We start from the raw sequence: 16,522 nt of genomic DNA, 5'->3' as shown, positions 1-16,522 counted from the left end.
GTCTCAAAATACTGTAGTAAGAAAACCTACTTGTTGATTTAAAAATGGGCAAATATTTAAGAAGACTAAAGGTGGTATACAGACGGCAAATAAACACATGCAAACCTGTTCAACATCATTAGTCATTTGGAAAATGCACAGTAAAACCACAATGTGATCCCACCACATATCTATTAGAAAGGCTAAAATTAAAAATACTGATGGTATCATGGGTTGGTGAGGATGTAGAGAAACTGGGACTCCCATACTCTGCTGGAGGGGAAGTAAAATGGTGCAACTACTGGGGAAAAGAGTTGGGCATTTCTTAATAGATTAAAATATGTACTCACCACTCCTAATTATTTGCCGAGAAAAAAATGTGTAAATCCATATGAAGAATTGCACATGAGTGTTTATAGTACTTTTATTTGTAATAGCCCGAAGCTGGAAACAATCCATATGCCCATCAGCAAGTGAGTGGGTAAATTATCAATACAATGAAAAGCAATTAACTACTGATATACACAACATGTACAAATCTCAAAATATGCTAAGTGAAAGTAGACCAAAAATGTATGCTTTTGTTTATATAAAAGTCCAGAAAATCCAAAGAAACCTATCTATAGGAAGGCAGATCAGTGTGGGTGGCGAGGAGGGGCTTGGATTTTAAAGGGGCATGAAGAAACCGGGGTGATGTGTTCACTGTCTTGAAGGGGTTCTGGTCTGACATGTCTACATATGTCAAAATGTATCAAATTGCACACTTCAAATCTGTGCAATTTATTTCAAAAAGTAATACTATGTTAATATTGGCTCTCTAGTGGACCATTTCATACCTTTTTTCCTTTAAATGGAAAAAAGGTATTTTCTCATTTTTGGCTGCTGACTTGTATTCTTATTTCACTGAAAAGATAGAATCAACCAGAACAGAACTTTTCACAAGTCCACACCCTCCCTGACCCATCACACCCTGTGTTTACTGCCCCAGCCCTTTTTTCTAGAACAGGCCAAACCCCAGGGCCTTTGCACTTCCTGTTTGCCATACTTTACTGTTCTTTGTCCAGGCTCTCCCTACCCTCATTTCTTGAGTGAGGCTTATCTAAAATTGCAGCTACTGGGGCATTCCTGTCTCTTCTGTATTTTTTCTCTTTCATATTTATTAACCTACTATCAGGTTTACCTATCGTTGATGTTTTCCCTCACGTGGATGTAAGCTCCAGAGATTTTGAAAAAAAAAACTATTTGGGGATTACTGTGTTCCACAACAGTCCTTGGGACATAGTTAGCATTCAGTATTGTTGAGGAAGTAAATAAGTCAGAATCAAAATAATGTATATATGGTTAAAATGAAACCTGAAAGCCCTGTGCCCTTCTCCAGAGGTAACCACGTCAGCGTAGGCCAGACCCCTCCATCACAGTGCAGGTGACACGCGCCCCAGCCTGCTCTACAGGGTGCTGCTTCCTTTCACTTCGTTTCACAAACACCTTTTTATGTCAGCCACCCCGTGTAAAAATTCTGGCTGTATTGTATTCTATCCTGTGGGTAAAGACTACGATTTAACTTTTCTGAACTAGTTACCCCATTTTATTATATGCTGTAGTAAACATTTTTGTCCATATTACCTTACATACTTAGGCTAGAATATCTGTAGGATAAAATTCTCAAAGTAAGATTGCTAAGTCATCAACATTTTAAAGTGCCAAATTGCCCCCCAAACCTACTAATTAACACTCCTCTTTCATCAGTGTATGCGATTTCTTGATTTCCCATGTCGTCATCAGCATTCGTGACTATTTTCAGTTTTTGCTAATGCTGTTCATTTGAAAACGTGTGTGTAGAGGAGTCAAGGCCGGGGCTTTGCATCTTCAGGGCGGGAAGGAGGACCTGTCCCTGACCCCACCTGGACATAGCTCATTCTAGTTCTCCATAGTCCTCTCTAGAGGTGAGCCTTCCTGCGTGGAGGGGGGTCTCAGCGCTCTTTCATTCAGCGTGGGTGCTAGGGGCCGCTGCAGCCACCAGCCAGGATACCCCTAAACCAGGGCTCACCCCTCGAATGCTGCCCTGGCCAGCACCCACCAGAATGGACGTTTCTTTTACTCGTCTACCCAAAGCTATTGTGTCAGAAGTGGCTTATTTTCTCTTACACTCAGATTGGCTCAACCACCCTAACTTAAGAAACCAGTTAAACTGAAACTTCCCCCGTCTAAACTCTAAGTAGCTTTTAAACTGGGTTCTGAAGAATGAGTTCACTAAGGGGGAACCGCTTGGATGCACGAGGAAATTGATGGAGACGGGGCCACGTGTGCCAGCACCGACGGATCAGCCTTCGCGACTTGAACCGTTTCCAACGTCGGAGGACCCCAGTCACCCCGGCCCTAAGCTTCACGTGGCCAGAGCAAGGAGAAGGGGTGGCGGCCTTTGTGAATTCTCCTTTCACAGTCGGCAGTGGGAAAGCAATCAAAAGCCCCTTTTCTAAGTGAAACGGTCAGCTCTCCCTAAACTAGGTTAGTGGTAAAGGTTAGGAGACCAGGGCGCCAAAGTGAGACTGCGCACGCGCATTGCTCTGGGGGCCAACCCACCCTCGGCTCGAGGCGCGTGCGCGGCGCTAGGGGGCGGGGTCCGTCCCCGCGCGCGTGCCGGTTGCCTGGATACCGTTGCGAAACAATAGCACCGGTTAGCGCTTCTGAGCAGCTGTGCTTGGGCCGCCAGAGGGGACGGTTGGTCCTCAATTTCCGAGGAGGCCGAAGACGAGCGGGTAAGAGCTCCCGCAGGCCGCCCGAACCCCCGGGAAAACCAGCTCTTGGCCGGATCCCAAACCCAGGACCCGGCCTAGACCCGGCTGCTGGACCTCTGTCCCGCCCGCCGGCCCTGTCCCAAACCTGGGGGAGGGCGGGCGGCCCCAGGCTGACCCTCCGCCCTGACTTCTCCGCAGCACACCTAGATCGTCCCAGCCAGGTCCTGGTCTTGGGAGAACGATGCCGCTTCCCGACACCTTATTCTGCGCGCAGCAGATCCACATCCCACCGGAACTGCCGGACATCCTGAAGCAGTTCACCAAGGCAGCGATCCGCACCCAGCCCGCCGACGTGCTGCAGTGGGCCGCGGGGTAAGCGCCCGGGCGTGCTGGTGAATCCTCGGTCCTGGAGCGGCGGTCCAACGCCCAGGACACTCAGAGTGTCAGCCAGACTTCACTTTAGCATCGGTGGTATCTACACCTAAGTATCCATCGAGGAAGCACCGGGGTTTATTGGCCATGGGACCAGAAGTTACTGCAAAACGCTCACTTGTTACAGAATAGCAACAACTCCATTGTTGGAGAGTGGTATTTTATTTATTTTTTTAATTAAGGTATTACATATGTGTCCTTATCCCACTATAATGGAGAGTGGTATTTAAGCAGATAGACCAAAACTTAGAAAGCAAGTGCTTTGGGTATAAAGTTTCTGCATTGCATTATAAAACTCTAACCACAGTCCCTTTATTTTATTTGCAAGGTGGTTTTTACAAGGAGAAATCCTATGGCTGTGTTCCTCCTCCTCAGGAAATCCCCCCAGGATTAGGGACTGGCTGACCCAGAACCGAGGAAGTCATGTTGGGGTACTCAGCCCAAGGCTGGGAAGGCTAAACTCTGGCCTGCGTGGTTCACAGCAAATGAGCCTTCACAGTTGCTTGTGGCAAACGTTCTATTTCCAGGAACAGACATTCCTAATTTTAAAGTTACAAGTCAACAGACCTTAAAACCATTAAAAGAAACCCTTTTGATTTTACAGGAAAGCTCTTTGCCCTTTTCCAGTAAACAGACATAGAAGCTTAATTTTATGACCACAAGAATCAGTATAAATTTTTCTAAAATGTTTTAGCAAATGGTGTATCGAATTTTGCTGCCCTCTAAACTATATAACCAGTGAATTAGTTTCCTATGAACTGCTGTACAAAATCCCATAAAATTTGATGGATTTATACAACAGACATTTATTCTCTTACAGTTCTGGTGGCCAAAAGTCCAACATCAGTGTCGCCAAGCTGAAGTCAAGATGTTGGCAAGGCTTTGCTCTGTCTGGAGGTGCAAGGGGGAATCGATCTGTTTGCTTGGTTTTTCCGGCTTCTAGAGCTGCATTCCTTATATTCTTTGGCTCATGGTCCCTTCCTCCATCTTTAAAGCCGGAAGTATGACAGCTTCAGGTCTCCCTCTACCTCCCTAGTCTGAGGACACTTGTGATTGCATTTAGGACCCATCTAGATAATACAGAATAATTTCCCCATCTCACAATCATAGGCAAAGTCCCTATCACCATGCAAAATATGACACACAGTTCCAGGATGAGGGCCTAGATATCTTACCGAACCTCCCATATGAGGCTACTGACTACTTGCTAATTGGCACTTTCCCTCTGACACTTTGGTCAATTGCTTCCGAAGTAACCTTTCAAGGTTCTTAAAAAAAAATTACGGCCTCTGGTTTTAACCATTATTCAAGCCTAAATAAAAGATAGTAAAATAAAAAAAGATAGTCAGGATTTGTAAGATTTATTTGTGACTTAATCATTTTTATTTGGACCATTAAATTATATTTGTAACACTTTAGAGACAACTATTTTAAGCTTCACTTTAATTTAAAAGGCTAAGTTGAAAACTTTCTGAATGTTCTATGCAAATCATTTCAAGAACAATTTCGGAGTTTAGGAGAAAAATCAAGCATTATTCATTAAGCAGTGTGTGTGTGATGGACTCGGATGTGTTCTGGCTGTCCCAGAATACACTCTGTTAGGACGTTGTTCAGAAGAAGGTGACTTGGCCTTGGAGAGATTTCGTAGGCAGAGATTGGGGTTAGGACAAGGTGGGGGGTATTCAGGAGGAGGACACAGCATATGAACCAAGGGGCTGTGCCGGGAGGAAGAAAATGCAAAAACAGAGCAGAAAACCAGGGTGCATATGGAAGTAACTCTGCTGTGGCAGACGCAAGTTGACTTTCAGGTTAGCATTCTTTTCAAACGAGGTGTTCCAGTGGCAAAGGTGGGACAGCCTTGCCCCCCAGCCTGTGTACTCTGCTGTGATGTCACAGCTAGCCTGCTGTGATGTCACCGAGCAGTTGTGCATCACTCAGTATGATGGAGGACAGAATTGGTTTAGTACTAGAAGGCTGCTTTTGCTCACAGGTGCCTCCAGGGAACTAGCAGAGTCTAACACAAGCTGGGCTTGCCACTTATGTGGGCTTCCCCAGCCTCGGCTCTTTTGACACTTTGGAGGGGACAACTTTTGGGTGGTGTATGAGGAGGATGGGTGTAGGATCCTTAGCCGAATCCTGGTCTGCACCCACTAGATGGCAGGAACACCATCTCCCTCCTGTGGTGACAATCAAAATTTCTCTGGAAATTGCCAGTGCCTTCTTGGGAAGGGGAAGGACCCACATTGCCCCTGTTGAGAACCACTGTTCTACAGGCCCTATCAGGCTTGGGGATGGTTTGATAGGTTATGAAGAATAAAGTCCATGAAGTGGGAACTGCAATTAGGAACAATATGGCAAATCTAAGCACCCACCCTCAGCCTGGCACTTTGCTCTTAAGGTCCACATTGGTCTAACTGCTGCCTTCATCTTGACTCTCCCTCTAACCTTTAAACAAGATGTGTCTGGAGTTGTCTTAAAAGCATGAAAGCAAAGTTGAATTTGGGGGGTGAAGAAACAGGATGAGTTATAAACTTTGTTTTAGTCCATCAGATATCTTTCTACATTTTGTTACTTATTCAGAGTTGTTTCCAGTGACTCATATCTATTAACTTACAACCCATGGCCCTGGTGGATGGTCTAGAGCTCTTTCCCTGGATGTGTTGTTTCTTTTCGTGGTGTTAGTTGTTAGAGCTGCACGTGACAGGGCTCAGCAGCTGCCCCCTCTGGCATGCTGGCCCCGAGGCGAGTGGGTTTTGCAGAAGAAACTGCCTGGTACCCCTCCCACCAGCCAGAGGCTGGGTGTGTGCCCCCTCTTGACTTGTTGCCCCAAAACATTTCTGTGCCCCTATCTTCCCCCAACATAAGCAGCAATATCGGGAGCCCAGAAAGGAACAATTAAGGGGAAAAATACTAAAAAATACAACAACAAAACAAAACCAGGCAGGAACAGTGAAGTGTGAGGGAGGGTGGTCTCTGACATGGCAGAGTGGCACAGCCCAATCTCAGTGGAGCCAACAGAACATCCCTGATCTGGGTGCCTGAGAGGTGAATAGGCAGAGAGGGATGCTCTCAACCCCCAGGAAAAACAGCAAGGCCCAGAAAAGGGAAGACCACACCTCAGCTGTTACAGGGGACACTGGACCGTGACCTTGCCCTTGGATGCCGTGGCCTGCATCTTCCAGTGCCTCTGGGCACATTTCAGGGCCCCCCATGGTGTTTGCTGGATAAGAACAGCGTGTGTGGTGTCCGCTCAGTACTCCCTGGAGTCCTTATCCCCGCTTCACGGACAGAGACACGGAGGCAGCAGAGAGGGTAAGGAGGAGAGAGCGTGGAGGAACCGGGACAGGACTCGAGAGCTCTCCTCCTTGATCACTGCTGGGCTTTGGGCTCCTTTAAGAAAGCGCAGTCATTAGTATTAATTTGCCTTTTGTGTATTGATGAGTCTTCAGAGATATCTGTTGTTGTTGTTAGGTATTTCTCAGCGTTGTCAAGAGGAGATCCGCTTCCTGTAAAGGACAGAATTGAAATGCCCGTGGCCACTCAGAAAACAGATACTGGCCTGACTCAAGGAATGCTCAAAGTGCTGCACAAGCAGGTATAAGGGCTATGCCACCAGTCGGCTTAACCCGCGAGAAAGCCGGTGCCCCCGAGGCCTGACACAAACCACCACCATCATCTCGCAAGTCGCTTCCCCTGCAATAAACCTTTGAATTTCATTCAAAAAGGAATTTGTTGTATTCAGTGCCTTTCTTTAATTGAAAGAACCCACAATAGCTATTCATGATTAGATTGTAGAAAAGTGAAATATAATTTCTTTTAAATATCAAATTAAGATGCTTAGGTGTTGGACTAAAAAAAGGCTGAAGATATGAAAGCATGACATTTTAGACAGGGGGATGGCAAAGCCCTTTTGAAGGGTGTTGAAGCTGTGTGCATGCCGAAGTGGTCATCTGAAGGACGGTTGCCCTGGGAGGCTGGTTTCCAACCCGCCAGGCAGCCTGGGCCTGGTCCTGCCAGACAGCCCTCGGTGAGTCTTCTCTACCCACTGGCTCGCTTTTAGAAAAACGAGTTAGTAGGAAGCACATCACCCAGCTTTGAGGCTCGGCATTCAGATGAGTGGGTCATATTACTAAGAATGATTTTGATTTTTAAAGTGACAGGTCCCCATTATATATGAAAAAAAAAACACCCAATTTTTTACTTTTCAATTACAGTTGACATACACTATAATGTTAGTTTCAGGTATACAACATAGAGCCCTTTATACATTTTGAGGTACTGGGCTTCTGGACCAGATGCACTGACTTTGAAACCAGATTTTCCATGGCTATCTATTAAAAGGGAACACAAATAACCATGGAAAGAGGGTAGCTTGGGGAAGGACATGCTAGTGTTGCTGAAAGCCCTTCACACGGATTAGTACTAGCAGGTCGCAGAAGTTACCCATTTTCACTGCTTGTTTTGAAATAGAAGGAAGAAATTTAGTTTAAAGATTTCTCCCATGTAATTATTAGCATGTTTATGGGGTGGGATTTTAAAAGTTTTGATTGCCAAGGATTACAGTCAGATAACAGAGGAGCCATCCCCAGCACCGGCAGGCCCTGCTTATTAAGTTACAGCACTATGCCACATTTGCTTCACGGCCCTTGTTTAAGAAGTAAATTGCTGTGAACATTGTTGCCAAGCTCAGTGTCCCCACTCCCTGCACGTTGCCCCTCCCACTGCACACGTCCCCCTCCCTCCGCAGGGCTAACAGGGCCATGAAGTCAGGCCACCTGTCCCAGCATGGAGTACGCGGTGTATGTGCAAATGCTCACGGCATTAGAGGATTCTGTGGGGTTTGAAACTTATGTCAATTGTATTATATTGTGTTTTCTAAACAGTGTAGCCACAAGCAATACGTGGAATTAGTCGACCTTGAACAGAAATGGAGAAGTTTGTGCCTGCCAATGGAAAAATTCAGAGCTCTCTTACAATTGGATCCTTGTGAATACAGAATCGAGTGGATAAAATTTTTAGCACTTGGATGTAGCATGCTTGGTGGGGTACGTACCTAGAAATGGCATGTTGATAATTATGTGTAATCATAGGCCTGGCTGGAAAATAACTTAGGGGTTTCAGTCACTGAAGGGAACACATTATTTTAGTAACTTTGTCTCAGAAAAGCAGTATTTTTTCAGATACCTATTGTATTTTCAGGCTTATAGTTATTCTAATGTACAGAAATTAAATACTTGTGAATACCTCAAATTAAAAGATGTTAACAGTAGATAAAACATATGGATACCGTTAAAAATGTATGTAGGCTTTATTAAACCACATATCATTTGGTAAATGGATAATACCTGTTTTCCTAATCTGTGGAGAGAGGCACAGAATTATTTTATACTTTAGTTAAAATCTATTATTAGTAACTAACAGATACCGTACAGCTTTGTTGATGGTAAAATATAACCCAAGCGCTTAGGGGTGAAGACAAGATGACCCTGCTGTTTCAGAGACCAGAGGGTTCCCCAGCTCAGGAGAGGGGTGCCATGGGGGCGGAGCCAGCTCCCGTGTTTGAGTCATGCTGAGACGTGTGGGTCTAGTGAAGGGAGAGCTACCACTTTAAGCTCTTAGAGGAGTTTGAGAAGAGAGAACTCGCTTTACTTCAGGGATGAGCAAACTCCCCAGTCTTTGGACCCCAGAGGCCCTAACTGGGTAATTCATACCCCTCACTTCATGGCACCCGCTTACCGTGGGTCCATGTGTGGGCCTCTTTGATTCGATTTTAATTTTTAACAAGGACTTTCTGTAATACTGCCCCACACGATCACGAACACTGACAAAACCGACCCGCCTGCAGCCAGGCTCTGTCGAAGCTCACGCTTCCCTTTTATCACATGCAGACCCCGGGAAATGCCTGATTTCACTGTAGTTGATTTTATCTTTTTGAAGAGATAATTATGTTGTTGATAATCTTCTGGAACCTTTTTTCGTTTCCAATTAGATCTCTACATTTATTCATCTGTATCATGACATAACACCTCTGTCGCATAACCCCCGGGTGGGAACACTCTGCAACTTACTGCCTGTTAAGGGCCCAGGGAGAACCTGCAAACCCAGGGAGCCCAGGGGCGGGGCTGGTGGCTGCCTGCAACTTGCGTTGTGTGACTGCCCCAAAGCTAATGGTGCCAGGGCTGGCCACTGGCTGACCACGTAGGAAAGACAGGCCGGGTGTCTCCAGGGAGGCATCTCAGAGGGGTGCTATAGGGAAGGACGAAGACAAGTTAATTACTAGGGAAAACTTCATGTGGTGGTGTTCCCGTAGGTCTTAGTCATGCAACATTAATAGAGAATATTTGAATTAATGTTTGAACTAATGTTCGTGCCTCTAAACTTCGGTGGAATTTATATCTTAATAATGATGAGAAAGAATGTTTTGTATTTTGGGCTCCATCTTTGTCATTTCTATCTCCCTAATTGTGGAGGCGAAGCCCCAGATGGGAAAGCACAGGGAATCTGTTTGGCGAGGCGGCCTGGTCCATGTGTAGTGTGTGACGCTGGAGGGCGCCGTTGTCCAGGAGCGCGTCCTGGGGAGGTGACGCGGGTCCGGCTGTGCCCGCGCCTTCCCTCTCTCCGAGCCCCTTCCGGCTGTGCGATGAGGTTCGCGTGTGAAAGCCTCAGGGTGCGGCGAGGGGTGCTGTGAGGTGCAGAGCGAATTCCCACCGCGTCATCGGCAGGGGCTGAGGCCCGAGCCCGCTCCGATGCGGACGTGAGCTTGGCCTTTGGGACGCCCCTGGACCCCACGTGGGTGGGGAGCTTGGAGCTGCGACTTCCCCAGACGATTCTTGGAGTAGTTTGGCATCTGAGCATTTATTTTTATGCTTAAAAAAGAAGAGGAAGTGAAAACGTGAAGGGGGACGAACGAGGAGTAATTCAGAGCGGATTACTGCCTCGTTTCCACGTGGGGTTTGGGCAGAATTGGAATTCAGTCTCTGCTTCCCACGTGGGCGCGTCCCTGGCGGCTGCCCGTTCCGGCTGACACAGTCTCCGCCCGCGTTTCTCTTAAAAGTCAGAGCGGAAGGTTTCCACAAAGACTAGCCCATCCCTCCCTCCCTCCCTCCCTCCCTCCCTCCCTCCCTCCCTCCATCCCGATTTGTGTCGGGTACCGCCTGGTGCTGGCCTTGCTCTGGGTGCTGAGCGGCAGCGCCCGCCCCGGGAGCCCCGCGTCCCATCCCGGGAGCCGCCCTGCTCTCATCCCGGAAGCCTGAGCTCTGCCAGTGTTGAAAGCTGCAGGGGAGGTGGGGCGGGGGGTGGGGTCAAGGGCCTCTGGCTGCCCGGCTGTGGTGGTGGTTCCTGTCCCCTTCCCCAGGGCCGTGTGCTTACCTGGTGACATGATCGACGGTGCATGCTGCGACCCGTGCCTTTCTATTTCTGCAGCGCCCTCAGTGGCCTGTGACACCATCATGGACTTTCCCAGTCCGTGTGTAGGGAATGGGGGACTTGGTTCACAACTTTCTGATGCTCAGAAAATGACCCCCATGCTTAAAGAAAAACAAAACAATTTGATCCACCACTTTAGTGCTGAGGATCATGGACGGTGTCCCCTGTGCCAGTGGTGGGGACGTGCCTGGCTCCGGCCCCGTGCCTCCCATCCAGGTTTCCCAGTTGGCCTCACAACCTCCTCGGGGATGGCCAAGAGGAGCCCTTCCCCCAGCCAGCGACAAGATCCAGCCCAGAGGCTTAGCCACTGCGCCCAGAGGGGCAGCTCTGGGTTCCTGGCTCACCTGCCTCCAGGACCACTTACCTCACTACTGGTCTGCGCGTCTCCCTGGGGGGAAGAGGACAGGTGGGGCACTTTCCACTGCAGCTGTCACCGTCCACCCAGGCCACACACGTGGCGGCTGCTGGGCATGGTGGCCTCTCTGACCCTTTCCTGGACAATGCCAAGGGCAGCATCAGTCCTCAACAGGTGGCTTCACTCTGGGACCCGGTCCCAGCTTGGTCCCATCTTCCTGGAGAATGTGGGCCTCCCACCCTCACCTGCCACAAGCCCCAGAACCGCATTTTAAATGAGAAGTGTACCGAGATGGGGGTTAGCACCTCTGGCTGACGTTAAACTGTTTGCCTCCTGAGCACAGTCAGGCCTCTCAGGGAGCAAGAGCTGCTCTGTCCTGATTCCGTCAGAAGGGGTGGGTCAAGACTGCCCTCACTTTTACCTCCATGCTCGCCGAAAGGGCCACTTGGGGTGCATGGGAGGTGGTTCGGTGTGTCCTCACCATAGCAGCTAAGATTCTGAAATTGAAAAAGTCCACAGAACTGGCACCTGGAAGACGCTCAGGAAATATAGGTGCCTCCACGTCTGTTTCTCTCACACGTCTGCACTTGAATTTCAGATGACGGCTCGGGCTGGAGCACTTGGCTACACACAAAGTGAGGGTGCCAGTCCCTGTCCCCGGGAAGGCTTAGGTGCCTGGAGGGAACCACAATGGTTGGAGGGGGCACCTGCCAACATGGTGAGCGGGAAGCCTGACTACCTCCGCTCTTACAAGTTGAGAAGCCTGTTTGTAAGGAAACGCTCAGTGCAAAACCATGCAAGTTGCTTTATGAATCCTTTCCTGCAGCTCTTACTGTCAGAAATGTTAACAGCAGTATTGTCATCACACCTGTGCAGAAGGCAGCGATGCTGGAGTGTTTCGATGTATTTTTTTTCCTTAAATACCTCCCGTCACAGAGACCTCATCTGCCTGCTCCCTGCTGGGCTCCCACACTTGGCGGCGGGACCTCCTTCCACGTGTGTCGGATGTAAAAGGAAAGTCCAGTGTAGCACCATGTCTTCTCAGAGTTTCAAGCAAGAAACACGTACTGTTAAACACACAGCTTCGGTTTCCCAGGTCCCCCAGGAGGGCAGGGAAAGGTGACCCTTCCAATGCTGCATCGTGACACCGCCCTACACCAGCGCTCCAGCGCCGGCCAGTGTGGGAGCTGGCTTCCCAGAAACCCCGAGCCCCAGCTGCCAGCCCCGGGGAGCCCGCATGCTCAGGCCTCCAGCCCAGAGCCTGGAATCCCGGGCGTGTGGCAGGCGTCTGCTCCTGCCTGAGCCAGCCCGGCTGCAGGCGCGGTGGAATGTGCTGGTCAGCATGCCTGCAGCTGGGCCCAGCTGCTCACCTGGGGCAGGTGACAGCCTCTGGGCCCCGCTGTCCTCATCTCACCCGTGAGGGCGAGGAGGAAAGGAGATGCCCATCAGGCTCTCAGACGGTGCGTTCTGTTCTGCGCAGGGAGCTCACTGCTGTCCCGCGGCCTCCCTCTCCCCCCGCCAGAAGCACTGGTGATTTTTCTCGTATGTTCACTGCGAGGACCGGGTCGAGCTCCTGGAGCCGTGGAGAAAGAAGCTGCCATGGGTGAGAGGGCCAGTGTCCAGGCCCTGCAGGCGGCCGGCCAGAGGGAGGCGGTCGGTCCCACAGCAGCAAGGAGATGAGTCTGCCAGCAGCATGGAGCCTGTCACGGAGGAGCAGCTAAGCTCTGCACTCCTGACACACAGAAACGGCCAGATAATGTGGGTTGTTAAAAAAACCACACCAAACAAACAAAAAACCCCTGGTTCTGCCCTCTTCATGCCCCGAGGACATCAGAGTGCTATCCCCACAGTGTCACTGTTGAGGTCAAGCAGGCCTGTGGCTCCCCCTCCACCTGCAGCTCCCCCGGGACCGCCCCCTGTGCCGCCTTTTCTCCTGAGGGCAGCCCAGGTTCTTCCCGCAGGAGCTTCCTGAGAGGAAAGCCCTGACTGGCAGTGTTTGCCCCTGACTGTGGTGTAACTGCTCCCACCACGGCTGATTTCAGCCTACCAACACGATCAGCTGTCTCACAAATTCCTGGGAGGGCAGCAGCCAGGTCAGGAGCCGCTCTGTACCCCGTACCCCTTGGGCCCTGCGGCCTCCAAGGTGCTCTTGTGGAGTCACCAGGGGGCCGACAGTTTCCAGCGCGAAACCAGCCCTAGTCTTTGACACAGGCGATGGCTCCCCCACCCTGAATGCATCTCCTCCTGCCCTCATGGCTTGAAGGGGAGAGTGGGAGGAGTCACGGCTCTGGCAGCTTAGTGGTTGGGGGAAGGCTTCCCAGAAGATGGGCATTTGGGCTGAAAGTTGAGGATGTCGGCCAGGGTGGGATGAGGGTGACTGACACAGGCAGAGGGAGGGAGCATGAGCGGGAGGAAGGCAGGTGCTTTCCAGAACTGAGACAAGGCCCAGAGCAAGGACGGGCCCTGCACGGAGCCCAGGGGCAGGTGGGCATCAGCAGGACCCTGCCCGCCCCTCCACAGGTGGCACCTCCAGTTGGTAACAGTTTGCTTTGTCCCTAGGTATGTCCAGGGGCCAGAAGGGCTGGAGGGTTCTGCGTTGGCTTAGGGGGTGTGTCTTTAAGGAGACTGATGCTTCCTCGTCTTCAAAAGTCATTCGAATTTTAATATAAAATCTGTAGATTAAAACTTTTTTTCAGACCAGTTGCATCCTGATGAGACCTTTCCTTTTTATTTCTTTATGTCACATATACATTCACCTAGTTCTTAATTTAGATAAGAACATAGTGTACTTTCAGGAGAATTTCTGTAAAATGTAATTGTCTATTCCAGTTTTAGCAAATGCAGTAATTGTCCCTCCCTCCCTGTACATCCCCCCCCCCCCCCGCCCCATCTGTGCCATTCCTAGTCCTTGAACACCGCGATGAAGAACCTGTGCGAGATCCTGACCCAGGACCCAGAGGGGGGGCCTGCGCGCATTCCCTTCAAGACTTTCTCCTACGTCTACCGCTACCTGTCCAGCCTGGACTCGGATATTGCTACTTCGGAAACGGAAGCCTATCTCGCCTCGCTGAAGGACAACATGTGAGTACGAGCAGCCCCTGCCCTGGGCATAGGGATCCTTGGAGATCTTCCTCCCGTCACCGCTTATCTCGGATTCCTGGTCCCCGCGCATCCTGCGGTGACGGTGACGGAGGAGAGGCCACCGGAGCCTCTCCAGGGCCTGCTGAGGAGATGGTGGCAGGAGGCCGCTGGCTTCCGTGGGACTTGGGGCGGGCGGGGTTCGGTTCTCAGACTTCAGAGGAGAAAATGTATCCCGTCTCTACAAAAAGTTTATCCACACTTACCTTGATTCTGAAGGACAGTATGTCAAGTGGTTTAAAATCATAGCATGTTGAACAGTAAGAAAGAATTCACTCTCAAAAGTGAGACGCAGAAGCGGGGCTACTGCAGGTGGAGGTGTGACCCGGCTATGGACACAGCTTCATCCCCGGCTCCTTGCACATCTCTCGGGAGAGGTGTGCTCCATACTGTGCAGAGGACAAGCAGCCTGGGGGCAGGTGGGGTGGTGGCAGCCCCCCCCCAGGGGCTGTGGCCCCACAGAGGGGGCTCCCTGAGGGTGGTGACAATGCCCCTCATGAGCTTAAGCCCAGGAAGCCTGGCAATTCCAGGGGAAGGGGCTCTAGGTGAGGCAGGATGGAGCCCGGCTCCCACAAGGTACAGGAGAGAGAGAGAGAGAGAGAGAGAGAGAGAGAGAGAGAGAGATCCAAGGCCTTCCAGCACCTCCTGCCCCCCCCCCCCCAAGTGCCTGTGAGGCTGTCTCCAAGCCTCACACTGCCATCTGGCACTTTGCCCCAGCACATGTTCATGAGCTGCCTACTCTGCCAGGGATGCAGCTTATGGACCAGAAGTTGCAGTCCTGGGTGCTCCACACTCACAGATACCCAGACAGCGGGCAGGCTTGAGGGCAATGGGGACGAAAGAGCCGGGGGATGGGGCCTCACTGAGAAGCCCTACCCGGCAGCCCCTCATCACTGCCCAGACGCTCCTCCCTCCCACCTTCCCAAACCTTCCACAGCTGGGACCCAACTACCTCACTTCCTGCTGACAGACCCTGGCTGCCCCCACAGCGCTCACTCCTCTCCCCTTCAAGCCGTTTTCTCTGCTCGCTTTTCAAAATCGCATCCCCTCTGAGGCCCCTGCCACCTGACTCCACAGTCCACTGTCTTTCCTCTAGTCCAGTGGTTCTCAACCTTCCTAATGCCGCGACCCTTTAATCCTCATGTTGTGGTGACCCCCAACCATAAAATTATTTTCGTTGCTACTTCATAACTGTAATTTTGCTACTGTTATGAATCATAATGTAAATATCTGATATGCAGGATGTATTTTTATTGTTACAAATTGAACATAATTAAAGCATAGTGATGAATCACAAAAACAATATGTAATTATATATGTGTTTTCCGGTGGTCTTAGGCGACCCCTGTGAAAGGGTCGTTTGACCCCCAAAGGGGTGGCGACCCACAAGTTGAGAACCGCTGCTCTAGTCTGTCACCCACCATCTTTGTGGCCCTCCCTGTAGCTCCCGGTTACTCTGTCCCTCTCCACAGCACTCCCCACACCGCCAGGCCCTTGGTGGCCCCACACTACCCTTTTTAAATAGAAGGGACCTTTGTTAACTAGTGACTAAAACTTGTGTTGTCAATAAAGAAAATTCATTAAATATAGTACTGATTTTTTCACCTAGAAATAAATGCCCATTTTTGTACCAAAAAAATAGAATGCTTTAATTTTCCAGGTAGAAATTACTGATTATTGACCATAAGTAATTAATTTTTAAGGTAAAACTGTTAGATTATATTGCATTTTAATTACCTTTTAATTAAATTATACTAAATCATTGTTTTATAAAATTTATATTGTGTGTTGTGAGAAATTACTAATAAGTGTGTTTCTCTGTTTCCATTTTAGAGACAATAGAAAGAATGGCATGATAGGACTTATGGATTTCTTCGTCATAACGAGGAAAATGTAAAAAATCTCAAATAGAAAACTCAGAAGACATGCCATTAATACAGAGAAAAACACATTTTAATGTCGAAAGAGTGTGCTTTAAAACCTTGGCACCAATTACAACTTGTCATTAACCACATGCAGATGTTGCGTGAGTTTTTCTGGTGATGGAAGTTGAGTGTGACCAGTGAGTCCGGGAGGGGGCCTGTTTAATGATTGCTCTTCACTGTGTCCTTGTAAGAACCTTCAAGGTGAATCACTCCTAGTAGTAAAATGATCTGTTTGACTGAAGCAATCTGTTCGGAAGCTGCGGAGCGGGGAGGAGGCTGGGCAGCTTAAACCCGGCCATCCTGGTTTTCCGTGGGAAACTCTTTATGCCCTGGCAGCTGCGCCCAAGACAGGCCAGGGGAGCACCCTGGCCAAAGCTGGGTCTTCTCTGGGAGAGGCGGGCCTGGGAGCTTGCGCTCACCGAAGGGCATCTATGACTGCGAAGCAAACTGGACAAGCAGCGGGGACCAGCACTTGGTCCACTGAACAGGAATACTGTGCAAGGCAACAACACGCCGGGCAGTTTTCCCGAGAG

General features: G+C 49.7%; 1 protein-coding gene across 2 annotated transcripts; it reads left to right on the top strand.

The window, feature by feature from the left end:
* The first annotated feature begins 2,582 nt into the window (after positions 1-2,582).
* On the top strand, positions 2,583-16,078 carry ROPN1L (rhophilin associated tail protein 1 like). Of its 2 annotated transcripts, XM_059694801.1 has the most exons (6): positions 2,583-2,735; positions 2,913-3,086; positions 6,618-6,741; positions 8,030-8,191; positions 13,832-14,007; positions 15,898-16,078. In XM_059694801.1, exons 2-6 carry the CDS (start codon positions 2,956-2,958, stop codon positions 15,959-15,961), a joined length of 657 nt encoding a protein of 218 aa, XP_059550784.1. In that variant the 5' UTR covers positions 2,583-2,735; positions 2,913-2,955; the 3' UTR covers positions 15,962-16,078. The 2 variants fall into 2 exon arrangements, with proteins under 2 accessions (XP_059550784.1, XP_059550785.1); XM_059694802.1 differs by lacking the exons at positions 2,583-2,735; positions 2,913-3,086; positions 6,618-6,741; positions 8,030-8,191 and adding an exon at positions 8,198-9,813.
* The last annotated feature ends 444 nt before the right edge of the window (positions 16,079-16,522 follow it).

The sequence above is a fragment of the Myotis daubentonii genome, chromosome 4, assembly GCF_963259705.1.
Source record: "Myotis daubentonii chromosome 4, mMyoDau2.1, whole genome shotgun sequence".
NCBI lineage: Eukaryota > Metazoa > Chordata > Mammalia > Chiroptera > Vespertilionidae > Myotis > Myotis daubentonii.
The sequence above is the reverse complement of the archived record's forward strand: the minus strand, read 5'-3'. Positions and strand labels throughout refer to the sequence as shown.